The 26,128-nt window shown below is 42.7% G+C and overlaps 2 protein-coding genes across 3 annotated transcripts; both read left to right on the plus strand.

Annotated features, from left to right (window-relative positions):
* The first annotated feature begins 2,597 nt into the window (after positions 1-2,597).
* LOC121449735 (zinc finger protein 416-like) lies at positions 2,598-9,519 on the plus strand. Of its 2 annotated transcripts, none has more exons than XM_041654395.1 (3): positions 2,598-2,800; positions 5,723-5,849; positions 7,464-9,519. In XM_041654395.1, exons 1-3 carry the CDS (start codon positions 2,768-2,770, stop codon positions 8,915-8,917), a joined length of 1,614 nt encoding a protein of 537 aa, XP_041510329.1. In that variant the 5' UTR covers positions 2,598-2,767; the 3' UTR covers positions 8,918-9,519. The 2 variants fall into 2 exon arrangements, with proteins under 2 accessions (XP_041510329.1, XP_041510328.1); XM_041654394.1 differs by lacking the exon at positions 2,598-2,800 and adding an exon at positions 3,145-3,247.
* Positions 9,520-11,963: 2,444 nt separating this feature from the next.
* On the plus strand, positions 11,964-19,936 carry LOC121449736 (zinc finger protein interacting with ribonucleoprotein K-like). Its single transcript, XM_041654397.1, has 4 exons — positions 11,964-12,143; positions 12,629-12,667; positions 14,935-15,064; positions 16,337-19,936. The coding sequence occupies exons 2-4, from the start codon at positions 12,653-12,655 to the stop codon at positions 17,602-17,604; spliced, it is 1,413 nt and encodes a 470-aa protein (XP_041510331.1). The 5' UTR covers positions 11,964-12,143; positions 12,629-12,652; the 3' UTR covers positions 17,605-19,936.
* Positions 19,937-26,128: the final 6,192 nt, after the last annotated feature.

The raw sequence follows: 26,128 nt of genomic DNA on the forward strand, positions 1-26,128 counted from the left end.
TCAGGATATTTCTCTATCCAGATTCTCATAGGCAGGAGTTTTGAGGATATCCTGAGCAAGAGTCCTTGACTCCAGAAGGGACTGATGACCATTAGGGCTTAAGAGTAGTAATTTTGTCCTCTCCCAGATGGTGACTGTGTCTCAAAGGATAATTCACCACACTGCTCATGGTGATATTTCCATCCTATCTTGAGGAGTGACTTGTGTGCCTTCTACTCCCAAGGTCTTATGCAGGCAAATATTATGCAGGTATTTTTGCAATTGATGTTCCCTCTTCCCAAATGACTCTATTTTGTGTCAAATTGTCAAGAAAGTAGCTAGTACAATACTGTACTTATTTTAAGAAATCAGAATAATTAGGCTCCCCATTTCTTTATATTTATTATCTATCTATCTATCTATCTATCTATCTATCTATCTATCTATCTATCTACTTATGAAACTAGGATTCACTTACCCCAGGCAGGACTCAAACTTGATATGCCACCGAGGAAGACCTTGAATTTTGAGATCCCTTTGCCTCCATGCAGTGATTACAGCTGCTATAGAACTTGGGCTTTTATACCAGTGTCTCACATGGAACCCACTGAGTGATAGCTTGATGGAACCCCAGCCAACAGTTAGGAAAAGCTACATTTCTCTCATTTGTGTGAGGAATTTACCATGTGTGGAAAGCTCTGTGGAAAAATATGTTCATCTGAAGCAGATGAACATGAAACAGATGCACACAGCTCTGTGCAGATAAAGCCAACTCAGGGACAAAATGATGTTTAAGAGTTTTAGCGCTCAACAGCAAAGAGTCTACCTCGGTACAGAAAGTACTGCCAAAATTAAAGAATGGAACCAGTTTCAGTAAGGCTACAGACAAACCTTTAATTCACGTCCATTAAAGCCATGAGTACTTCTATAGTTGTGCAAGCCTGTTCAAAGAAGGAAGTCATGAGAAACAAATGTCTGAGGCAGTTATTAATGTAAACAGCTATCATTTTATGTATATGTAAATACTTGTATACACAAAAGCAGAAGGGGAGTGAAGGAAGGAGACTAGCAGGAAAAAGAAAGTGACTGAAGACAAAAGGATATTATGGCTAAATTACAAAGAATTCTCTATGAAAACTAAATAAATGAGGGCTGAGCATGTGGCTCAGTTGGTAGAGTATTTTCCTACTATGCTCAAAGCCTAGAGTTCAATCCCACTGGGCATAAAGACTCATCACTCTCGATATATTGGCAAGAGGATCAATGTCATCCTCAATTACATAGCAAGTATGAGTCCAGGTTGCAATAAGTGAAACCTAGCCTCTAAAGTAAATGGATAAATAAAATAATAAAGAAATGGAAAGACTAATTTCTCTGATTTCTTTAAATTGGTGTTGTACTGGCTAGTTTCATGTCAGTTTGACAGAATCTAGAATCATTTGGGAAGACATAACCTCATTTAAAAAATATCAGTGTAGACAGAGTTTTTCATTGGGACCTTGATCATCTCTTTTCCACCAGTCGCTTCTGAAATAGGCACTCAGAGACTTATTAACTGGAAATGCTCTGCTGATAGCTCAGGCTTATTACTAAGTAGCTCTTACAACCTAAATTAATTCATTTCTATCAATCTATGTTCTGACCAAGGCTCATGGCTTTAACCTCTTCTGCATATCCTGCATTCTTCCTGTCTGGCTGGTGACTCCTCTGACTCCACTCTTCTTATTCCCAGCATTCTTTGCTCTGAAAACCATGCCTAGCCATCAGCCAATCAACATTTTTATTAAGAATGAGAGCCATACAAACAATGTACGAAGTTTGTTCCAAAGCATAAGACTGGCCTGGAGACAGGCTATGGCACATTTTCTTGACTAACTATTGGTGATGGAGGACCCAGCTACCTGTGGGCAGTGTCATTCCTGTATATGTGGTCCTGGAAGCAGTAAGAAAGCAAGTTGAGCAAGTCATAGGGATCAAGGCAGTAAGCAGCACTCCTCGATGGCACCTGCTCCATTTCCTGCCTCCAGGTTCCTGTCAGACTTGAGTTCCTGCTATCACTTCTTTCAGTGTTGGATTTACATGAAAGTGTAAAATTCAATAAATGTTTTCCTCCCAAGGTTGATTTCTATTATTTTATTTATTTATTTTGGTCATGGTGTTTTATCGCAACAATAGAAATTCTGACTCATACAAATGTCTACGTGTGCTAAAATATCACACTGAACTCCATAAATATATAAAATTTTACATAAGAAATTTAATTTAAATGAGAAAGTAAGGAAGGAAAGAATGGATATAAGGGGGGAGAAATGAGTAGAGGAAGAAAGGAAGAAAGGCAGGGAGGAAAAAAGAGAGGGATGGACAGAGGGAAGAAGGAGGGAGGGAGGAAGAGAGAGGTAGGGAAAGAAAGAGGGAAGGAGGAAGAAAGGAGGAAAGACACTTCCTGTTTCTTACACTTATGAGGTTGGAGAGTTACTTTGGCTAGAGTTCTCTTGGTTATCAATAGCACAAGCCTGGATCCTCTGGAAACTACGTTGCCCAGAATGCAATTCGCCAATGCCATTAAAAGGCTCCTAGGCCAACGTCTCTGCATCCATCCCTTCACCAGGGAACTTGCTGCACTACTCCGAGAACGATAGTTCATAAGGCTGTGTTCATCCTCATGTTCCCACACTGCTCGGGCTAGCTGTGCGGGTTTGGGTTCCAGCGGAGCGTTGTCCCTGCTCCCTTCGGGCTGGACTGAGGTGCTGCGTTGGTTTCGCTGTTCCCGCTGCACCAGCAGAATCCGATGGCGGTGGCCACCCGCAGCGACCCAGCTCATGTGAGTGCTGTGTCGCTTGTGCTTCCCTTCACCCTAAAGCTTAGCGCAGGGCCATCGGCAGAGTAGAAATCTCTGTGTTCAAAACAGTGCCATACCTACAGATGGGCTCCCATTTCCGAATCCAGAATCAGGCTGTGGGAGCGTGCTGAGCTGGGTGAGATCACAGCCAGAAGCTGGTGGCCGGTGTTGAACTCAGCACACAGTCCGATTTCGGCTTATTTGAAGTTTTCTATGCTTTCTATCTGGAGGTAGAACCGTTTGGAAAAGGGTCAGGTGAAGCCCAGGAAAAGGTGAACTGTGTGCAAATTGTCATGTAAGAACGAACATTGGGGATTTGAGGGCCGAGAGACGTCCATCATCGAGTTCTTCCCAGGTCACCTGGCTCAAGGGCTGAGCAGAGAAGGCAGAGAAATGAGGAGGCGTGTGCACTTGGAGCCCCAAGCATGGGTAATGGCTTCTCACCACCTACCTTTTCTCAGAAGTTCGCGTGACCGTTCTAGGGCGTCACTGGGGCTGGTCCCATTCTTTGCCCTAGGGATTGTGTGTTCTGGAATCCGTGACCAAACTTGGTTTGCTGAAGACCTGGGCAGATAGTCGGGGAGGGGGGGGCGGGTATGAGGTATATGGAGTGGTTATTGTGTGCTGGAAACCAGAGCAAATGAGGTGTGGAAGTGTTACCTCTTAGATAATTTCTTATGGGTGTATTATGGTTGTTGGCCATTATGGAACAGAAATTGATCTACAAAATCTCTTAGTCCCTTAACGATGCCAGTGAATGAGCAAAACAGTACAGTGACAGAGCAACACCATGACAGTGGTGATGCTAGGGGACTGTTGACATTCCTGCTATCTGTAGAAGGCAGGGGGAGAGGATCGTCACTTCCTCATCTGGCCTGGGAACCTGCCATGGCTGATTCACTCTCCCCACATCTGTCAGTGGTCTTGAGGAGTGACAGAGAGAGCAGTGCTTCTCAACCTGTGGCTGGCAACCCATGAGGAGGGTGGGATGCCCTTTGCTCAGAGGGCACATAAGAGCATAGGAAAACAGATGTGGTTACGATTTATAACAGAAGCAAAAGTACAGTTATGAATTAGTAATGAAAAACGAAAATCACTTTATGGTTGGGGAGTCACCACAACATGAAGAACTATATTCCAGGGCTGCAGCGTTAGGGATCTAGTGGAATTCTGTAGTCACCCTTAGTGTGTTTGAGGAGGTTCAGGTGGGTCATACTTTTAGGGGCATAGGCATTAATCGGAAAGAGTCACAGGGTCTCATGTAGAAGGACATTGTGACAGGCCACTGAATGGGGTCAGGAAAAGAGAAAGGCAGTGACTATAGAGAGGGTACATCGGGTTCCATATAGTTGAAGATGATGTGTGTTTGAGATCTGCAGGTTTTCCTGGCTGGCTAAAGTTGAAATGTGGAAGTCAAGCAATCTACTGTGATTCCTGTATGGTTGCGTTCCCAACCCCATGACTTCATGTAATGGAATATAATCCTAAGTGTCAGGTATTAATAGGCTAGAAACTTATCTGGCTGAAGTGTTTAGAATCTTTGAGGAGTGATTAGAATAAAATTAACTCATTAAGGTTGTCCTCCTCACCGTGGCTGAATTCAGATGTCTTTATAAAAGAGGTCACACACACATGGCCTCCTTACTTCTTATCTCATCATATGCTACTCTCCTGCCTCAGGACCCTGCCTGCAGCATGAAGGCTATCACCAAAAAGACCTCACACCTTGCACCTCAGTTACAAAGCAAAACATACTTCTTTCCTTTATAAAGGAGCTTGCCTTATACGTGTTGTTATGTTAATGAAAATAGACTAACTCAGAGAACTTGAGAACCGAACTAGGGCTGCCTCTGACAGTGTGGACCATCAGGGATCCTGTATCAAGCTGCCACGGACCCTTTGTGCTGTAACACAGTGCAAGTTAGGAATTACATGTCTGTGGAGATGAAGCTGAAATCAGTCACCCTTCCTCAGAATTCCTGGGGAGAGGACCTTGTGACCGTGTGTGTATAATAGGGCTGTGAGGTGGAAGAAGATGAGGAGGGACAGTAGATCACAATAAGGACAGCTTTAGTTGGGATTTCAAGAGAAAGAGGAGCTTCCTTTTAAGACTTAGGGAAGGACATTATGAAGAGATGGTCCAAGGTAATGGAGTAGAAGTTCCAGCCACCCTGCATAGCAGTATGGGGACAAGCCTGCAGAGAAATCCTCTGGAATAAGGTCATCTCTGAGTTACAAATTCTGAAGAGCTGGCAGGAAATTCCACACCATTTAAGTACCTAGGTGCCAAGTCCTCAGTTGGATAATAAGTTTATCTTGCAGCTTTGAGAGGGAGAGGCCGTGATTCCATGGCACAGTAGAGCTGTTTAACTGTGTCCCAGAGAGACAGAAGGAACCCTTCCATGAGTAAGCTGGCGGCGGAGAGGCGTTTGAAGGGTCTGTTCTGAGTGATGAAGAGCAACAGAAAAAAGCCCCTGGAAATAGATCGAGGTGGAGGTAGAAGTGGGAAGGAGGGCTTCTGAGAAGTATGGTAAAGAGTGAAATGATACATTGGAGGTGGGGGGTATGGATCCATGGCTGTAGCCTTGAAAACTAGAGAACGGTTGATAAGCTCCAAACTTCTTTTGTCAGAAAGGCACAACTTTGAAAGGCCTTGGAAACTGACTGTGGGCTATATAAACTATGACCAGATTTGAAATGTCATCCCATGTTGTCTTTCCCACAGTTGGTGCTTTCAGAGGACACAGTGATGGATGGAACCATCATGCGCATGGGCCGTGTTATCACCAATTATTTCCTCTATGGTTGGGATTACAAAAGGGCCAGAATTACTTGTAGGGAGGGAACGATAACTTGGGATTCTAAGAGAGCTGATAATGGAAACGTCTGTTCTCATTGTGGCAGGACTTTGTGACTTTTGAGGATGTGGCCATCTTCTTCTCCAAGGAAGAGTGGAGGCTCCTTGATGAGGCTCAGAGGCAGCTGTACCTTCGTGTGATGCTAGAGAACTTTGCACTTGTAACTTCATTGGGTAAGGCCCCATATCCAGCCCATGCATGAATTCGCCAGTATCATTTTTTTTTCCAGTACAGATAGCTTTGCCATTTCCAGATCAAGATTTTTAGTTCTGTTAACTTCTCTATTATCTTCTCATATTTGGAGGGACTAGCCATGTGCACTGTTCCAAACATTGCCTTAAGAGTCTGGGCATCAGGTACCCTGTATCAGTAAAATAAGTCTCATGTTTACCTACTTCCTTTTATGGTTATTGTAACCTAAATATGTGGGGCTTTGTTTCTCAATTTCTGTGCCTCTTTTTAAACGATAGCTCATCTTGACTGCCAGAGTCAGAAATGAAAAGCGGTGTCCTGATCAATATTTATTTATACAGGACTATGAGGTGCTGCCAAAATCCTCCTTCAAGAATGTTCCATCCTGGGCATGTAATATGCTGAGTCTCTTGGGCCAGTGTTGGAGGCTCATCTGCTTTGCCTTGTGTTTCTCTTAGAACTTGCTTCATGTGGGTTCCATGCAAGGGACAAGGGACGTGGAGATAGCCCTGGATGCTTTACAGTGTAGTTCGGTCCCAGAGGACAGTTGCCCCTGATGAGTTTCCCAGTGAGAGGAGGAGACTTGTTACCTGTTGCTCTGTACTGCCTCCTCTGTGACATTTTCCAGTACTGATACACATGCCCTGTAAAGTGTCCATAGATGGTTCAATATTCCTTAAACACGTCTGACATCTCCTCAATCTTTAGTACATAATTCCAATGTCCCCAAACAATAAGGTCTTACTGAATGCTGTTGACTAAGGAATACGTTGCCTCTCCTGTTTGTGATAGAATTAAGTCTTGTGTCCTTTGTCTCACAAGGTTTCCATATTTGTGGTACCTAACAGTCCCTGGCAGCCCCTTCCTCACCTCACTCACATCGAACTCTCTCTTCCTCATATCAGTACGCCATGCCCTCATGCCTTGCTTCTATCCACAGTTTTAAAGATATCAAAAAATCAAGCTGTAGATGTATTCCTCAGTTGATGAGAAAAAGCCCCAGTGCAGTGGCCCTCTACATTCCTAATACTGTGACCCTTTAATACAGTTCCTCATGTTGTAGTGACCACCCCAACCATAATATTATTTCATTGCTACTTCAAAATTGTGATTTTGCTGCTGTTATGAATCATAATGTCAATATCTGATATGCCATCCCCAAAGGAGTCGCAACTCACAGGTTAAGATATCGTGCCCTGCGGTGATTCCTGGTACTCTGAAAAATCTAAAAATTAAGAATTAGAAAAATAAAGTCACTTTACCTATTGGGTTATAGGTGTAGTTTAGTTTTAAAAGCTACAAGCTTAGCTTTATAAGCATACTTGCTTAGCATGTATGAAGCTGTGTGTTTCATCAATAATATCATATACAAGGGCAAGGCGGTGCACACCTGTTGGGACTGGAGGATCAAAAATTCAAGGTAGTCCATAACTACATGATGTGTTTGAGGTGAACTTGGGATACATGAGAACATATGAGGAAAATAAAATAAAGAGTAATAAAATATACAGATAATTTTCCAAAAAAATATTTTAAAACATGAATAATACATGTTTTCCACAATAAAATTATTTCATAGTAATTTCTGTTTTCAGATTGCTGGCAAGGTATGGAGAATGGAAAGCTACCTCTTGATCGAGTTTCTGTTAAAGGATTCTCACTGGTCAGGACCCTGAAAGCAAGTCCAGCTAACCAGGAGTCTCACCCACATGACATATATTTGCCAGTCTTGAAAGGCATTTTGAACCTGGTCAATCAACTTAGGCAGAAATCACATTTGATCAGTATGTGTTTAAACCTTCCCCAGGACCAGAATCATCCCAACTCAGAAAATACCTTGAAAAGATACTCACATATTGCCTCACTGGTGAAGAACTACAGAATTCATGTGTCACAAAAGCCCATTCCCTCTGCAGAAGTTGAAAAGTACTTTCCGGATGCACTGGACATTATCCCTCCACAGACTGTTCCCATTTGTGAGCAAGCGAACCTAGTCACTGAATGTAGAGAGGGCTTTCAAACTAGAATAGGGTGTTCCACGAGGCGTGAACACAGAGAAGCCACCAGCCGTGAACACACTCAGGATCACCACCCAAGAGCCAGTGCTGGAAAAAGACTTTCTGAGTCTACTAAATGTGGGAAGGTCCACCGCCGCAAAAACTCTTTCACTCATCCCTCAGGAGCCCATGGTAGAGAAAAGTCTTACAAGTGCAATGAATGTGGAAAATCTTTTCGACAGACCTCCCACTTAAATAACCACCTCAGAATCCACACAGGTGAAAAGCCCTATGAATGTGGTGAGTGTGGAAAATCATTTACCCAAAGAGATACCCTCATAAAACACTACAGAGTCCACACGGGAGAAAAACCCTATGTGTGTGAAGAGTGTGGAAAATCCTTCAGGCAAATTTCCAACCTTACTGAACACCGCAGAATCCACACTGGAGAAAGACCTTATGAGTGTGATGAATGTGGGAAATCCTTCGGGTGCAAGTCAACTCTTGTTCGGCACCGGAGAACTCATGCAACCGAAAAGCGTTGTGCATGTGATGAATGTGGGAAATTTTTCACACACAGCCATAATCTGCTTGAACACCGGAAGATTCACACTGCAGCAAGGCTTTCTGGGTGTGATGAGAATGGGAAATCCTTTAGCCAAAGAGACACGCCCAACAAGCACCATAAAACTCATAGTGCAGAAAAGCGTCATGTGTGTGGCGATTGTGGGAAAGCATTCATTTATAAATCTAGGCTTGTTCGACACCAGAGATCTCACACTGGGGAGAAACCGTTCGAGTGCAAAGAATGTGGGAAATTTTTTCAAGAAAGCAATGGTCTTATGCAACACCAGAAACTTCATACTGGATTAAAGCCTTTTAAGTGTGGCCAGTGTGGTAAGTCTTTTGTCCAAAAATGTCACCTCTTTCAACACCACGTAATTCACACAGGAGAAAGGCCATACGAATGTGGGAAATGTGGGAAATCTTTTCCTCAGCAGTCTAGTTTCTTACTCCACCGAAAAGTCTCACACCATGGAGAGGCTTCATGAAAATAACATGCAGAAGTAGTTTCAGCCCAAAGTGTAATATCCTTTAGTTCTTGGAAGTTTATACTGTGCTCAAGAAGATACAGACCTGCAGCAAATGTTCTCGTTTTTGTTTCTTGTATGTTTTTTTCAGTATTAACTTTATAATATGGAACTACTTGCCTGAAGTTGAAACTTATATTTTCAAATATTCAGGGTGTTTTTATTCCTTGTAGGTTCAGGCATGGGTGGGGTTTACAGGAACTGCTCCGTACATGCTAATGTGATTCGGGCCCTTGTCTGAGCTGTAGTCAAGCCATTTTCTCTGGTAGAAACCATTTTCCTTTATCAGCTTGCTCACTGTGCACTGGTCTCCTCAACATGCAAAGGAGAGATGAACATCTGCTGGTTCCCTGGAGGAAATCGTGAGCAAAGCCTTAAGGGGAGAATCATTTTTGTTTTGCTTTGGTTTTCTCTCACTGGTTGAAACATACATCTGTCATGATTTTTTTTTTTTTTACCAGGGGGAACTAGTCTTCAATCTGTTGGGGTTTTCCAGCATTGTCTTTCCTGCATAGAAATTGTTGTCTCATACTGATACTGTGGTTAATTTGGCCAGCCCTCCATTTACCAACTTGGACTACCATTCTCTAGTCTCTGCATTAATAAACATGTTTACTGTTGGGTCTGCCTGTAGTCTTTGGGATTCTTTTGAAAATTCTCGGTGGGAGGAGACAAACTTGAACTCTGCATGGATCAACTGCTTTTGTGGGGATCTCATTTTGTCTTGTAGGTACAGCAGATTCAAAAGTATTTCTCATTTCTTTCTTCATCTAGTTCTCTGTCTAAGATCTGGGCATGTAGGTTTTTGTGGTCTAAATTTGTGGCCTCCGTGCTTTCATTTTGGTGAAACCTGGATCACTGAAAAGGGTTTGTTGTTTCTGCCCTTCTAGTGATAGCATGAATTTGTTCATCTGTGACACTGTAAAGAGGGGTTTTCGCCTGCTGTATAAGGAGTCACATGACCTGTCTAGAAATTCACATATGATGGTTTTATTCAGGCTTGGTAAGACCCAGATGTGATCCCTAATTGGAAATATAATACTGGGTGTGATAAACAGGAAATGGAAAAGCTTTACAGCAAAACAAGTGAACTCTGACGATTGCAAACATTCCTCTCAAGTCTAGTGACCAAGCCTTCATTTATTTCTACAACCTCCTTGTACTGTTTAGGGATACATATATAGCTTTGCTGGGTGACTGTTAACTGTCAGATTAAAACATTCCATCCATATGCTGGGAGGAAGCTGAGACAAGTCAAAACAGCTTCAGGAAATCCTTGACACTGAGCAGATTCCCTAGGTGCCTTCTTCCTAAGTGTAAACAAGCCAGGCTGCAAAGAAGATTGAGCCCAAACTGGCTGCCAAGAAGAAGCAGAATCCATCCCAGCTGCCTGGGAGAAGTTTAGACCAACTGAGTCACTCGGAAAGGACACTTGAAAAGAAAGATCAACACAGGACCTTCAAGGCCAAGTTCTCAGCACAAAGAAAATGTATTCACCCCAGAAGGACAGAAGGCAGGGAATAAGAAAGAAATGTGAGACAGAAGGAAGAGGGAGAAGGAAAGGGGACTGGGATATTTGTGACTTATGTACTTTGATACCTGGACCTTGGTAGTCAACCTCAAAAGGAGGAAGTGACCAAATACAAGAATAGACCCTGCAGGCAAGCTTTAAGAATGCAATCTAATGGCTTTTAGCAAGGTAGAGGGAATGGGAGAGAGGAGCAAGGCCTGCTAGAGCCATGTTCTTCATGCTCACCATGCTCAAGCTGGCCATAGTTCCTTCCACACTCAACCTGTTGAGTTGCCTTTTCCTGTTGGTATTTGTTGTTACTTTTGTTGCTTTGTTTGACTTAGGGTTTTGCTATGTAGCCAGGCTGGCCCAAAACTAATGATTCTCTTGCCTACCGGTTACTGGAATCACATGTTGTACATCATCATCTTGAGGAGACAACTTTAGCTATTTGTTTCGTCCAGAGATGGACCGATGCTGAATACACAAATGCAGAAAAACAACTTTTTCCCAGACTAAAAGTTTCAGAATTGCTTAAACTCTGTTCAGCTTTGTCTTTCGGCAGTTGTGGACTGTGGCTACATCTCACCTTAGTTTATGACTAAGATGGTGCTACAGCTGACCACTTCTGCAGATGCCAGGCGGGATCTGTTTGCAAAGGTCTTTGCTCTCAGAAGAGAGGGAGTTGTGCTGAACTTGGGGGCCTCACATTCATCCTGCTTTTCTAGAGATGCATCTATGCGCCTCATGAGATCCATGACATTCAGCTAACTCCCTAGCTTCTGGATGTATATTTGAAGTTTAAGAAGCCATGTGTGATCTGTAATGCATCCGCTGAGGGGACAGAAAGTGAGGGCAACTTAAGCATCATGAAAAATGGAGGGGGGCGGCAGTTAGAATACCAAGGGAGGGCTCTAGTGTAACACACCTCAAGATATAGATGAGACTCCCCCAAGATATTCTCCAGCAGTGGATTGGGAGGCTGAGGGCCCACAGCGGGTTCTGGAGGCTAGGCATTGGCTTCCATCAGGATGTCTGTCCAGCATCTGGACACAAAGTGAAGAAGTTTCTGCTCCCTCAGGCCCTGCTATTCCAGCCAAACACAGCCCTTTGCCCTCCAGTGTCGCTTACTTACAGCCCTTTGGGGTATTCTCTTGGCACCCTCGTTGGAAAATACTGGGGTGCCCCAAGACTACGAAGTAGGAAAACAGAACAGAAAACAAATAGCTGGAAAAGTCTTGTTTGCTTCCGTCCATGCCGACATTTCCCAGCATCCCGCTTAGCCTTTGTTCCAGGTGATGGGGGGTCCACAGCTTTCACACGCACAACTGAAGAAACTACGTTACCCAGAATGCGCTAGTCACAGGGAGAGGAAACCTGAACCAATGAGCATTTGGAACGGTACCATTTTCGCGTTCTTACTGGTAGGTTGGGGCGGGACTTCCGGCTGCTCTCTGTGGCGCTCATTTTAGCGGTTTTTGGGTCCGTTATAGCTGACCGTGTGCAGGACCCCTTTGTCCAGAGATAGGGGACGAAGAGTCTGAAGGAGCGGTTCTAGAGGTAGTATTCATCGCACATCGGGCGCTGGCGGCGACAGATTTGCCCAGGTCCCCGTCCCCATCTCCCTGCGGTCTGTGTTCGCCCAGTTGGATGGCTGCGCACAGGCACCAGGCTTAGGTAAGTGCTGCGACATCTGAGGCTCCCTTGCTCTCACCTCTTATCTTGTAAAGTCTGAGTGTAGGAGTCCACTTAAGTCGCTTCGCCCTAAATCCTTGTTCGTGATTCGGGGTTCTTATGTGCCAAGCCACTGTGATGAGATGTGGCAGAGTGTGTGACAGCCAGGGCCCCAGGGTGTGGAATTTCTTGGACCGATGTTGAAGCCTGGAATATTTAAGCTGTAATAGTAAGATGAAGAGGTTTATCCTTATCCCTACGACATAAGAATTCGTGTACAGAGAAAAGACAAAATCACACAGACTTGAGTGTGGGTTTTCGGTTTTCCAAAAAGCTGCTCACTGTGTGGGTTGGGTTATTAGGGCCCCACAGGTAACAGATGTATCGAAGACATCCCCCTGGTCATTTTGTTCCTTGTTGGGAGAGTGTATGGGAAGACCCAAGGGTTTGGATCCTTACCATTGTTCATGATATCTCTCTTCTCACAGGTAACCATTACTGCAGAATTGGATATGGCCCTTATGCAGGTGAGGAGAGTATGTTTCAGACTGTCATTTCTCATGACCATTTCTTGGGTCAAAGGACCCTTAACAAACCCAAGCACAGGGTCCTGATTCAGTGTTGGGGGTTCTTTGGAGTAGTTCCCAGTGGTAACAAACAATAGAATGAGATTGAGCCAGACATTGGAATGTGTAAATGCTTGGAGATCATTCATAGATTCCCCCACCCCAAGTGTTTTCTTCTATGGGAACTGAATGAAAGCAACAGGGTAGGATTCAGACGTAGAATGAATTTCAGTATCTGCTTTAGCGTGATGAGAGCAAGGGGACATTTAGAAACAGGGATGGGGCGGGAAGGGAGGTGATCTGATGTTAGTCACATCAGCCTCCATGTTTCGGTAGCATGGAGAACCCAGTTGTTGTGAGGGAGACAATAAGATGCCCATGGAGGATGCTGCTTTAGTAGTCCAGGTGAGTGTTAATAATAACTAGACCAGAATGAAGGTAGAGGAAGTGGTAGGAGTCTAGATTAGTTTTGAAATTAGTGCTGCGTAGGGTCTCAGATTTTAAAGAAGGGAAGGTAATAGTCAAATATTGGTTCAGGCTCTAGAACAGTGGTTCTCAACCTTCCTAATGCTGTGGTCCTTTGATACAGTCCCTCATGTTGTGGTGACACCCAACCATAAAATTACTTTCAATGCTACTTTGTAAGTGTAATTTTGCTACTGCTATGAGTCGTAATTTGAAGTTGTATGTTTTCCGATGGTCTTAGGGGACCCCCGTGAAAGGACTGTTCAGTCCCCAAAGGGGTCGCAATCCACAAGTTGAGAACTGCTGATCTAGGACTTTAGATCTGGAAGGATGAAAACTTGGTCAGATGGTATATAAAGCTGGGATTCAGGTTCATTTTCATTGAGGATATTTTAATTAATTGCTTTTCGCTCTTCTAAGTTATTTCAAAGATCAGTAATGGAAGATATCATGTGGATGGATGACATTATAGATCTGGAATTTGGGAAGTAGCTTAAGATGGATACATCCAAAAAAGCACTGGTCAGTATTTAGCTGCAAAGGTGGTTGTTTATTGTAATTAGGAGTGGTTCTGTTTCTCATAGTTGGTAATGATAGCTCAGGAAAGGTAGGGCTGTGAATGAGTCTCAGATACCTAGGTAGAAGTGATAGACATTAGAAACACAATCGTGAGAGAAGTGGAGATAAATGGACACAATAAAGAGTATGGTCAGTCTCTAAGGCATAAAGCAGTAAGGTAGTCACAGTGTCAGCAACACTAAGTAGAAGGTGGCCTGAAGCCAGGACTGGAGGGTTTTATCTCCTCAAAATTTAGTTGTTGAATTCTAATCTGTGTGTGTGACCTTCGAGAGGTAATTAAATCATGAGGATAGATGCCTTTTATGTAGGATTAGTGAGTGTCTTTATAAAAACATGCCAGGAAACTAGCTAATGTTCTTTCCCACCATGTGAAAATCCCAGTGGAAATCAGTGGTCTGTAACCGTGGAACAGAGGCTTCACCAGAAACTGCCAAGAACTGCTCCTTGATATCAAACGTCAAGCCTTCAGATCAGTGAGAAATACATTTGTGTTGTTTTAGTAAGTCACACAGTGGATAGTGTTGATAGAGCACCCAAACCCAGGCACCACGAGTAGTGCCTGTTGATCATCCAATAAGCTTAATGCGATTTTGTTGTGGTCCTCTATGTCTATGGAATTTCATTCAGGAAGACAGGTAATTTTAGGGACACAAATCTGCATCTGTGACTTAGTGAATATGGAATAGAGAGTCATTGACGTTTTGAACCACTTACTAGAACTGATTAAGAACAAAAGTAAGGCTGTGATTGTCTAGGGGATGTGAAGATCAGCAGAAGACAGTGGTATGCGAGACTACAAGTGGTCCCGGGTATCGATAATTGAAGCAAAGAAAAGATGGGCCTTTGGAGCAGGATCCTGGATTGCTTATGGCAGTCCGGACAATTGTCAGGGTATCAGGGCGAAGGGTGAATTTACATCTGATTGTATCTAAGAGGGACCATCAGGAGGACCCCTGAGAAACTGTTTGACGAGAACAAATATATCCCTACATGCTAGTTTAGATGGTATCATTGTGTGTCTTTTGCTGGAACTATTGGGCTGTAACGGCTACCAATGGCATTGGGATCTGCTGATGCTTTGAGGTAGGAATGTGGGGAGGAGGAGGACAGAGAATGGGTAAATTACTGGGTATTCTTGGCACATGGGGTAAAACTGACTGTGGAATAACCTGTCCCTGTTCTAGCAGGGCTGTGTGAGCTTTGAGGATGTGGCCATTTGCTTCTCACATGAAGAGTGGAGACTCCTTGACAAGACTCAGAGGCTCCTGTATCTCAGTGTTACGTTGCAGAACTTTGCACTTATAAACTCCTTGGGTAAGGCTTTTACATTCCCCTAGTATCCTGAGACCCTCTGCCCTGTTGCCCTAGAGACAGATTCATCCTTCCCACAGCCAGACCTGGACAGCTGCTAATTACTGCATATTCTGGGTATATAAACTGTGCATGGTAGCATTGAGCTATGCCTAATATCCGCAGTAGATCACTCCCTATGTAACCCTAGCACCTGCTTCTTACTGAGTTATGGGAGTGGCATTCTGTGGCCATCCTAATTAATGGGTGTCATCTTGCTTGTCTTGCCTCTGGCTGTGCCTAAGGACTTGGCATCACAAGTCCTTCCCCTTGACTAACTAGCTTTTCTCAGGCTGCCTTTGGCAGGCTGCTGTTCTAGGACCATGTACCGTTTTTACTGGATCCTTCATTTTCAGTATTCAAAAGCTAGTGTTTCCTTTCCTGAGATCTGTGGTGATCTCTTGTGAGATACTGTATCACTGCTAGCCACTTGTTAAGTCTGTTCTTTCCTCTGGACCATGTTTCATATGATCACATGGAGGAATGTTCTTTTGAAAAGTCAATATGGAGTTTTCCTTCATAGGAGGCCTGAATGTGGTAAGTGACAGCTAGAGGAAGGTACACTTCCAGGCTGTCTTCAAAAATACCCTGTATCCACCGTGGTTCAGGTGCAAGTGCTACCACCAAGCCTCATTTTCATAGTCTCTTCCCCAGGCATGGTGGGTTTGGGTTTTGGTTGTTTTGTTTTTTCTAACTTCTTGTTTTCTCTATGATCGCTGGCCCCTGGGTACACCGCGTGGCCTCCATTCATGCCCTGTTCCTGTGTACTTGGCTATCCCTCTGCTGATTCCACCATGACCTCCACATAAAGCTGAGCGCATGCTCTTCATTTCTGATTGGCATGAGTTCTCCAGTCTTGCAAGCAGCCTGCCTTCTGCAGCACTTAGACTTAACACAAGCAGATGAATATCCTGCTGCAATCTGAGCAGGAAGTCCTAGGGCTTCGGAGGCTACTCTGTGATGAGTCTGGCTACTGTTATAGTAGCTTAAGGCCAGGGGTAGAAGATTTAGACATCTTTCCCTTGTAGTTCATGCCATCTTGGTGGCCTTCATTTAGTCAGGCCTTCCCAATTCTGTTGTCTTTAGTGACCTGATGTGGTAATGCAACTCCTCCCTTAAGCCACCCCGATAGTTAGTTCCCTTGTCCTCAGGAGAAGCTTTGTGTAGCGTCTATGGATGATGGGGCTTCCTCCTTCGAGCATAGTCAACGTGCATTTCAGCAGTATTCTCTTTCAGGTTGTGGTCATAGAACAGAAGCTGAAGAGCAAAGAGTTTCTACACGAGCATCCCAGGCTTGGAGATCAGAGACAGCTCCATCTGCACTGAAAGCTCACCTCTGTGAAAAGTGTGTCCCGATTCTTCAAGACATTTTGCACCTGCCAGATCTCCCTGGGCAGAAACATAGTGTAGAGGTATCTTCAAAATGTGATCAGCACCAAAAACATACTAGTACAGAAAATCCCTTGAAGAAGAACGCTGACAAGGCCTCGTACTTGAAACGATGCCTGTTTCATATGTCAGCCAAGTCCTTTCCCAGTTGGGATGTTGAGAAGGACCTGCCAGACATACTGAGCCTTCTGAAGTCCCAGGTCCTTCCCAACAGTAAGAAGCCCAGCGAAAGCACTGAGGGTGGGAAAGAAACTCACAGTCATGAAAGTCACAGGTCAGGAGACTGTGGGAAGCCTTCCAGTCAAAAGCAAGCAGTCGTTCAGCAGCCAAAAGCCTCTTATGGGAAAAAGCTTTATGAGTGTAGCAAATGTGGGAAAACATTCCGTGGCAAGTACTCACTTGACCAGCATCAGAGAGTGCACACTGGAGAAAGGCCTTGGGAGTGCAGTGATTGTGGAAAGCTCTTTAGCCAAACCTCCCACCTGAATGATCACCGTAGGATACACACTGGAGAAAGGCCTTATGAGTGCAGTGAATGCGGAAAATTATTTAGACAGAACTCCAGTCTTGTTGACCACCAGAAAACGCATACTGGAGCAAGACCTTATGAGTGTAGCCAGTGTGGAAAATCCTTTAGTCAAAAGGCCACACTTGTTAAACACCAGAGAGTTCACACTGGAGAAAGGCCTTACAAGTGTAGTGAGTGTGGGAATTCCTTTAGTCAAAGTGCCATTCTTAACCAACACCGGAGAATTCACACTGGAGCAAAGCCGTATGAATGTAACGAGTGCGGGAAATCCTTTAGCCAAAAAGCTACCCTTATTAAACACCAGAGAGTTCACACTGGAGAAAGGCCTTACAAGTGTACTGAATGTGGGAAATCCTTCAGTCAAAGCTCCATTCTTATTCAACACCGGAGAATTCACACAGGGGCAAGGCCCTATGAGTGCGGCCAGTGTGGAAAGTCTTTTAGCCAGAAGTCTGGGCTCATGCAGCACCAGGTAGTTCACACTGGAGAAAGGCCTTACGAATGTGACACGTGCGGCAATTCCTTTAGCCAGTGCTCTAGCCTCATTCATCACCAAAAATGTCACGGTGCGTCAGACACCTCATGAAAGTAGCAGATGTGGATAAGCCTTCATCCCAAGGCCTAGCATCATTTAGCTCCTCCAAGTTCATACTTGAGAAAAGCCTTAGACTTACAGGGAATGCCCTCTTTTAGTATTATGACACTAGAGAATCTTCTGAGGGTTGATCTTAATTCTGCCCACACCCAGGGGTTTGAGATTACTCAGGAGTTCAGGCATGGGTAGGCTCGGGACCTGCTTTGCCCTGAACCGGTTTGATTTTGAGCTGTTTAAAGCATGGCTACAACTCAGCTTTTACCAGGAAATCTACCCTGTTGTCTGCTGAAGGTGGCTACATTTTGCTTATCTGCTTCTTTTCAAAAGAGTAGTTTTTAATCAGTGTCACATGACAGTTGGTGAATGTTTCCAACCTTCCGATTACCAGTTGGCCACTGCCTTCTTCCTGTTGCTCTGGTTTGTGCATAGATAGATAGATGCCTTATTCTGAAAGCTACCTTTATTCCTAGAGTCCAGTTTACTAGTGGGAAGACTGGAAAACACAGACTGAGTTTTCTAGGAAAGGATGGACAGTTTGTGTGGATGTCTCAACTTGGTATACCTCTGCAGGGACAGCAAAGGAGTAAAGCAAATTTTTATTACTGCCCGGGAGCTGGAGGGACTTCGTTACTGTAGTTTATGACTTGGAAACTTTCTGTGGTCATTCCGAGGCAAGGTCTGCTGTTGCCACAAGCTCCTGAACTTGTGGGAATGGAATGAATTTGCTTTATTTTTCTCAGAAGATGTCCTTTTAATGCCCATAACACAGAGGAGAGGCAGCTTGTAAAGGTCTACAGAGAATGTGCCCAATACCAGTCAGTCCACAGGCTGGTGTCACTCATTGCATGACCATGTCTAGATGGGAACCATCACTGACATACAAGCGGTGGGTATGGAAGAGTCTGCAGCCAGCTAGATGGAATGTGCCTCTTGTAAAAGTACAGTCTTTGTCTTTTGCTGTCTTCACAGCACCTAGAAATCTGTTTATGTACAATAGTCGAGATCATTGTAAAAAAAAAAAAGTCTAAAGTTTTGTGGGATAGTGTGGTCTTTCTTGATTATGTACCTCCAATCTGTTGCTATAGAGATATGAAAAATGAGATGGAGATCCCGTAGTCCAGGAATGTAGCTATTGTAATCACAGTCCAGCTGCTGTATTTGCAGCGTGGTATGCCACCGTCTCTGCTTGTCATAATTTCTTGCATTAAGGAATGGCTGCCCTTACCCATGCATGAGGACAGAGTTGCCTCAAAATGATGCTACCAAGCCTCCTGCTTTCCAGAAAGTATGAGTTCCGAGTTCTGTATTCTGAGTCACTTTTTGTAAAGTTTACTAATGTAGTAGCGAAATGCAGTCATCTCTATTGTTTATTTGACAAGTCGTGTACTCGTGTGTGATGATGGCCTTGCCTGTGATTTACCTCATAACCTGTTAGAATCTTCCCCCTTTTCTCAGACTTTTAAGTGCTCACTGTTTGACTCACAAGAGTACAGTTTGTGAATAAAAACAAAAGTTGCTTTTTTCCTAGGTATTTTTGGCAAAACATAATTATTTTGAGATTCATCACTGCTGTTTCTCTAATACCGTAGCCTTTCTATTGCTCTACTGTGTTTGTTTTTTATAATTACACTACCCATCGATCTGTTTTTATCCATTCAGCTCTTGATGGATGCTTAAGTTGAATTCTTTCTTGAGCTGTTACATATAAGACCACAATGAATAAAGGCATATTACTCATTTTGCATATGGTTTATTTCTCCTGAGCCAGTAATTCAATATATGTGAATATTTCCATTTTTATGAAATTGTCAAACTAATCTAGATTGATATAGACCATTGGTTGGTTCTCAACCTTCCTAATGCTGCAACCCTTTAATAGAGTTCCTCATGTTGTGGGGACCCCCCATCCATAAAATTATTATTGTTGCTACTTCATAGCTGTAATTTTGCTACCGTCATGAATTGTAGTGTAAATATGTGTTTTCTGGTGGTCTTAGCAACCCTGTGAAAGGGTTGTTCATCCCCAAAGGGGCATGATGCACAGTTTTAAGAATCACTAATCTGGACAGCTGTTGAACTCACTTGTCCACACTCTTGCTAGTGTTTGGTATGGATAATGTGTTTGCTTTGAGCCATTTGAGCCATTTAAATAGATGTATAGTAACATAGAGTATAGTCTTACTTGCTTTTTTGGTGTTTCATGATATTGAGTATTGTTATGTGTTTTTTGTCAGCTTGTATGTTTTTAAAACTTTTTGGTTTTGTGTATTTTTGAGTGGAAATTGGTGTAATTGTCCTTTTCATTAATAAATAGGTGCACACTAACAATATGTATTAAGACTTCATTCATTCATTCTTCAGTGATTGATAGACTGGTCCTTGGTAAATGGTGGAAAATGTTTTTGAATACCACCACAATATTTTAGCAGTTTTTCTCCTTAATTCATGGTGTAATAGTCACAGGCACTGTATTCGTTAAACGTTGTTTGCGTTAGTAACATTTCTTGTAAGTCTGGCCATTTCACAACAAGCTAGTACTGGTTTGAATATTTAATTGCAGTCCCACCATGGCCAATTCCAAACTGCCACAGTGATATTAACAACTATTGAGTTGGGAAGAGATATGCAGATGCATGTTCATTTTATCATCATATTGATGCAATAGTCACAAATTACCTGAAGAACATAAATATGTAAGTAAATCATTAGGAAATGACAACTTTTGATTGCTGCCCTTGCTTTTCAAAGATAATTTAATTGAGTTGCAATTATCTTAACAAAATTATATATGTAATCACTTTTAATATCCATATTTACAACCATGTTAAGTTTCCTAATACTCTTTTTAATCTATCCCTCTAAATGTAAAATGGGCATAAGGGTATATTCAGCCTTTGTAATGGATATTTTCATTTATGCAAATAGTAAGGATTATGTGAGGAAAGCCTATGAATGCTTACAAATGAATTGCAATTAACTGCATATATAGATATATACATATTGCCAACTAGTTTCTGTCTGTGTGTGACAGTCTTATGTAGTCTAGGTTGCCCCTGAGTTCATTCGCTGAGACTGATCTTGGACTTCTGCCTCTGCCTGTCTAGTGCTGGGATTGCACAAATATTCAGCCCTGCCTAGTTTATGTGGTGCTGGAGGACAAATGCAGAGCTCCGTGCTTGCTAGATATATACTCTCTAGCTAAGCTACATCCCAGTCGTGAATTTTGATATATCTCCATTTTCTGATTTGGTTTTGTTTTTCTTTGTTTTTATTTTGCCTTTTCTTGATGTCATTGAACTTACCTTATGACCTGTTATCATATTACAGTTATCATGGGGATAGAACCAATAGACAATGGATATACAGTTAAAAGGAGAGTAAGATTAAATTGATTTAAACAAAGGCTGACTAACTAGTTCCACCATGGCCAGGAAGCCTAGAAAATCAGTTGTTGCCTGGAACACTCAGAACAATAGGGCCAATGCTTCAATGCCAGTCCAAAGCTGAAGGCCTAGGAGCTCCCTAGAGAGTCACTATAGTTTTGAGTCTCCCATTTCAAAGTTGAAGCCTATTGTGGTGGCACATGCCTTTAGTCCCAGGACTCGGGAAGCAGAGGCAGGTGAGTTTGTAGCCAGCCTTAATCAGACCCTGCCTTGAATGAATGAATGCATGAATGCATGCATACATGAATGTTGAATGATCTGCAGTCTGCTGACTTCAAGTCATGGCAGAAACAAAAAATTCCCCATTCAGGAGCAATCAAGCTTGGTAGTTGTATAGCAGCTTCCCCCTTCTGGACTTTGTTCGTTCAGTCCCATATTGATGATGCACTGCCATCAACTTTCAGGGAAGGGGACGTTTTTCTCCTTTACTTTCCTGACCTGATGCTAATCATCCTTGGAAATCCTATAAAGAAGAATGGCCAATGAGATGCCTCAGTGTGTAATCCTGCTTGCCACCGAGTTGATGATGGCCTGAGTTTGGCCCCTGAGGTCTACATGGTGGAAGAAGGAAAATGATCAAATTGTCCTATGACTGATACATGCATACACACAAAAGAAATAAATGTTTAAAAAAAACCCTCCCAAAAATGTGCTTTGCCAATTTTTCTAGGCATCTTTCAGTCCACTTAAGGTAACTAATCACATATTAACATGTGTTGACCATCACATATTAACAAAAGGTTGGTTAAATCTATACATAGTTTTATGACAGTGATACTCCAATACACTATAGTTGGTTTGGTTATCTTTTATCTATTTACAGTGTGTGCAGAGGCAGGTGGATCTCTGTGAATTCAAGGCCAGCCTGTTCTACAAGAGCTAGTTCTAAGACAGGCCCCAAAGCTACAGAGAAACCCTGTCTCAAAAAACAAACAAACAAACAAAAAATCATAAGAATAAATCAATTAAAAAATGCAGTGGGAATAAGTATATGAAAATGGTCAATATCCTTAGCTATGAAGGAAACGCAAATGCAAACCATATTGATATTCTATCTCACCCCAATCAGAATGACTATCATTGAAAAAAACAATGGTAAGGATGCATTCAGCAGTAAGGAGACTTTGTACACTGTAGGCAGGAATGTAAATTGAAATTAGTGCTGTTGCTATGAGTATGGATATGGAAGTTCATCACTGAACACACACACACACACACACACACACACACACACACACACACACACTTATGTAATCTGCCACTCCCTGGGAACACACAGACCATTCTTGCCAGGGAAGAAGGGAAGCTAACTGCAGATCTTCACCTCTCCCTCCATTCCTCCAAGCCTAGTCCTTCACCATCATCTCTAGCTAGGCAACAGAACAGCTGCAGCAGCTGCCCCACCACCGCTGCATCTCTGGTCGATCCCACACATCTTTCCCTCCTAACCACCCTTCCTCTATGCATTGTTTTGTCTGTCTCCCCAGCTCCAGCAGGCACTTCCGGCAAACACACAAGCCGCTCTAATCAGGAAAGCAGGTAGACTAAGTGTAGATCTTCATCTCTCTCCCAGTTCTCCATGTCAAATCCCCTGGTGCTATCCCAAGCTCTGTACAGACCTTCTGCTATGTCCTTTCTGCACTCTCTACTCCCATTCCCAGGGGACTACCTAAGCAAATCCTTGGTCTCTTGCTCCCTGAGACCTCCCCCAAGTCAATCCCTATTCCTAAGAGTCAGTACCCAAGACCTAGAAACATATTTTACCGAGTACACACAAGGTCCACACCTGTCAGGACCCCAGATTTTTTTTCTACAGGTAATACACAAACACCACAATATCCTAGGAACAAGTGAGAAAACAGAAACCAAGTGAGAATACACCCACCCAACCAAGATAACACCAGATAACCGCAACTAGAATTACAGTCTTCTCAAACAAAAAAGCCTAGAAGCCAGCATAGAAACACAAATCAACAGCCAGAAAGAACAGTATGTCTCCACTAGAGTCCAGTAGCCCTACGTGAGCTGGCCCTGAATATTCCAACATGATGGGAGCACAAATAAAAGACCTTAAGTCAGGCTTTATGAATAGGATAGAGGCCCATGAAGAGGATATGTTTAAACCCCGTAAAGAAATCTATGAAAACACAGTGGAAGGAAATGAGTAAAACCATTCAAGACATGAAAATGCAAATAGAATCAATAAAGAATACCCGAAATGAAGGAAATCCGGAAATGAAAAATTTAAGAATTCAACAGGAACCATAGAGGCAAGCTTTACCAACAAAATACAAGAGATGAAATAAAGAATCTCAGGCATTAAAGACACAACAGAAGAAATGAATACTCCATTCAAACAAAAGTCTAAAAACTGACACAAAATATCCAGAATTGCAGGAATTCTGCCATTGGTCTGATAGCCAATTGTAAGAGTGATTTGCCCAAAAGGAGGAGTTTTTATTGGAGGGTATGTGAGGAAATACCTGAATAAGAGGCCAAAGCCTGCCCCCCCTCTGTTTGTGTGTGTGTGAGTTGGCAGAGTTTAGCAAAAGCAATAAAACCATCAGTTAATAAATGGAACCTCATTGAACAGAGAAGTGTCTGCACAGCAAAGGACACTATCACTCAGAGAAAGCTGTAGTCTTCAGAATGGGAAAAGGTTTTTACCAACTACATATCCAATAAAGGGCTGATATTGTAATGGCTAAAAAGACACTTTAAAAATGTTCAACATCCTTAGCCATCAGAGAAGGGCAAATCAAAACCACTTTAAGATTTCATCTCATACCATCAGAATGACTACTGATGAGGATGTGGAGTAAGAGGAACAATCACACATTGCTGGGGGAAGTGTAAACTTATCCAACCACTATGGAAGTCAGTGTAATGGGTTCTCTGGAAGATGGAAATTTTCCATATTTCTAGCCACTCTTTTGGTCATATACCCAAAAGATCCCTCATCCTACTACAGAGGTACTTGCTCAACCATGTCCATAGCTTCTTTGTTCATAATATCCAGAAATTGGAAACAACCTACATGTTTTCTCAGCGAAGAATTCATGAGGAAGATGTGGTATATTTATACAATAGAATACAACTTACCTGTTTTTTTAAAAAAAAAATGACAGCATTAATTTTGCAGGAAAATAGAAAAAAATGCATCCTAAGTGAGAAATTTCAGATGGAGAGAGACAAACATGGTGTGTTTTCACTTATATATAGATATTATCTGTTAAGTCCATGGTAACCAAGCTACAATCCATAGGAACACAAAGAGTAGTATAGAGTAAGGGTTTAGAGGGAACAGGCAGATTTCTTTAAGAAATGGAAATAAAATAAAAGAAATAGATAGGGATAAAGTTCTGGAATGGGAAGATTAAGTAAGGGTAGTGAGAGAAGAGGGATTTGGACGGGGAAATACAGGAAAAGACATTTGATATAGAAACATTTGATGGGTAATATGGAGACCTAATGCAGTGAAAACTTCTAAAACATATATGAAGGTGATGTAAATGAAATCACCAAATAATGGTAGAGACAGAGTCCCAGCTGCCCATCTCTTGATATCCAACAAAGCTTTCTGTACCAGGCTGGGGTTACAACTAATTGTTACTGGACAAAGGGGCCCTATGTTAATCCTCAAACAACCCAGGCTGTTGCCATGAGTATAAGTTGCTCTCCACAAACTGACAGCAAGACCCCACTGCTGAAAATAACACTTCTATTGAACATAGAGAGTTGAGCTGATGCCTACATAGAACCTTCACCCCTACATTCTAGTGTCTTTAGTAGAGGGAGGTACACTGCATGGTATCAAACCAGTAATGTAAATGCCAAACCAATCACAAACCATTTATCTACAATGGCTTACTTCCTGCAAGGTATGCAAGGCTTCATAGTGGCACGAAGTTAAGGGGAGAAACCAGTAACTGACCTAACTGAAGGTCCACTTCATGAGATGGAACCCACACAAAACGCTGTTTGGGTGACCAAGAACCTGAGTTTGGATAGCCCATGGACCTGGGGAAAAACCAAATAATACTTATCTACAAAAAGAAAAAAAAAATTCCTGATAAAGTGACTCCTATACCCATAGATCAATGCATTGTTCACCCAACGTCAGAAAAGCTTTTCTTGCAGCAGATCATAAAAGTTAGAAAGATCCATAGCCAGACACTACAAAGGGAATAAAAACCTTTGGAACACTCAGCCCTAAATGAAATATCTCCATCAAATTCCTCCCCTCAGAGCTCAGAGAACCCTGCTTGAAGAGGAGGCAGAAAACATAAGAGCTAGAGTGGATGGAGGACACCAAGAAGACAAAACCCTGTAAATCAGTTGTTCTCAACCTTCCTAATGCTTCAACCCTTTAATACAATGCCTCATGTTTTGGTGATCCCCCAGTCATAAAGTTATTTCATTGCTACTTCATAAGTGTAATTTTTGTTCTGCTATGAATCACAATCTAAATATTTTTGGAGGTAGCAATTTGACATAAAGAAGCACAATAGTATAACAACCCTCTTCATGTTCACCATTCTGGAGACACTCAATATTTCCACGAATTATCCATTTCTGTAGTATTTATTTTTTTAATTTAATTTTAGTTGGGGGCGGGGACAAAGTCTTGATATATAGCTCAGGCTGGCTTAGAACTCCATATCCACCCTCTTCAGCGTGTGCCTCTCACATGAGGTCACCGTTGAAACATGAACAATTAACTTAAAGCTTTATATTTTACTTATTTTAACAATGAAGAATATAAGTGTGGGCAGTTAATAACCTTAGTGATTTTGATGTGTGTGTCCATTAGGGGAACATCTGAAGTAATTTGTCTCAGTATTTGCACCCCTTGTTCTCTGGGTGCGGGCCTTCTCAGATAAAGGAGTTCCCGCTTGTCCCAGCGATGGTCTGGGAACTTTCCCAGAACTTTAAGTCAAGTCACACTGTTTAAGCCCCAACTGATGCTGCAGTCAGCGACCTTCGAGGCAATTTCTCTGAAGGAACTACATTACCCACAATGCAGTGCTCCTTGTGGGAGCATTTCCGTTTAGACGGGACTTCCGGAATCT

This window comes from Microtus oregoni, unplaced genomic scaffold, assembly GCF_018167655.1.
Source record: "Microtus oregoni isolate MIOR12 unplaced genomic scaffold, Mior012 000006F_ref0000085, whole genome shotgun sequence".
NCBI classification, from domain to species: domain Eukaryota; kingdom Metazoa; phylum Chordata; class Mammalia; order Rodentia; family Cricetidae; genus Microtus; species Microtus oregoni.

Bases quoted from the DNA above. Each gene is read 5' to 3' on its own strand.
- LOC121449735 (XM_041654394.1), top strand. From the start codon at position 3,212: ATGAGGAGGCGTGTGCACTTGGAGCCCCAAGCATGG. The intron at 3,248-5,722 runs GTAATGGCTTCT...TCATTGTGGCAG, and splicing joins ACTTGGAGCCCCAAGCATGG to GACTTTGTGACTTTTGAGGA. The intron at 5,850-7,463 runs GTAAGGCCCCAT...TTCTGTTTTCAG, and splicing joins TGCACTTGTAACTTCATTGG to ATTGCTGGCAAGGTATGGAG.
- LOC121449736 (XM_041654397.1), top strand. The intron at 15,065-16,336 runs GTAAGGCTTTTA...ATTCTCTTTCAG, and splicing joins TGCACTTATAAACTCCTTGG to GTTGTGGTCATAGAACAGAA.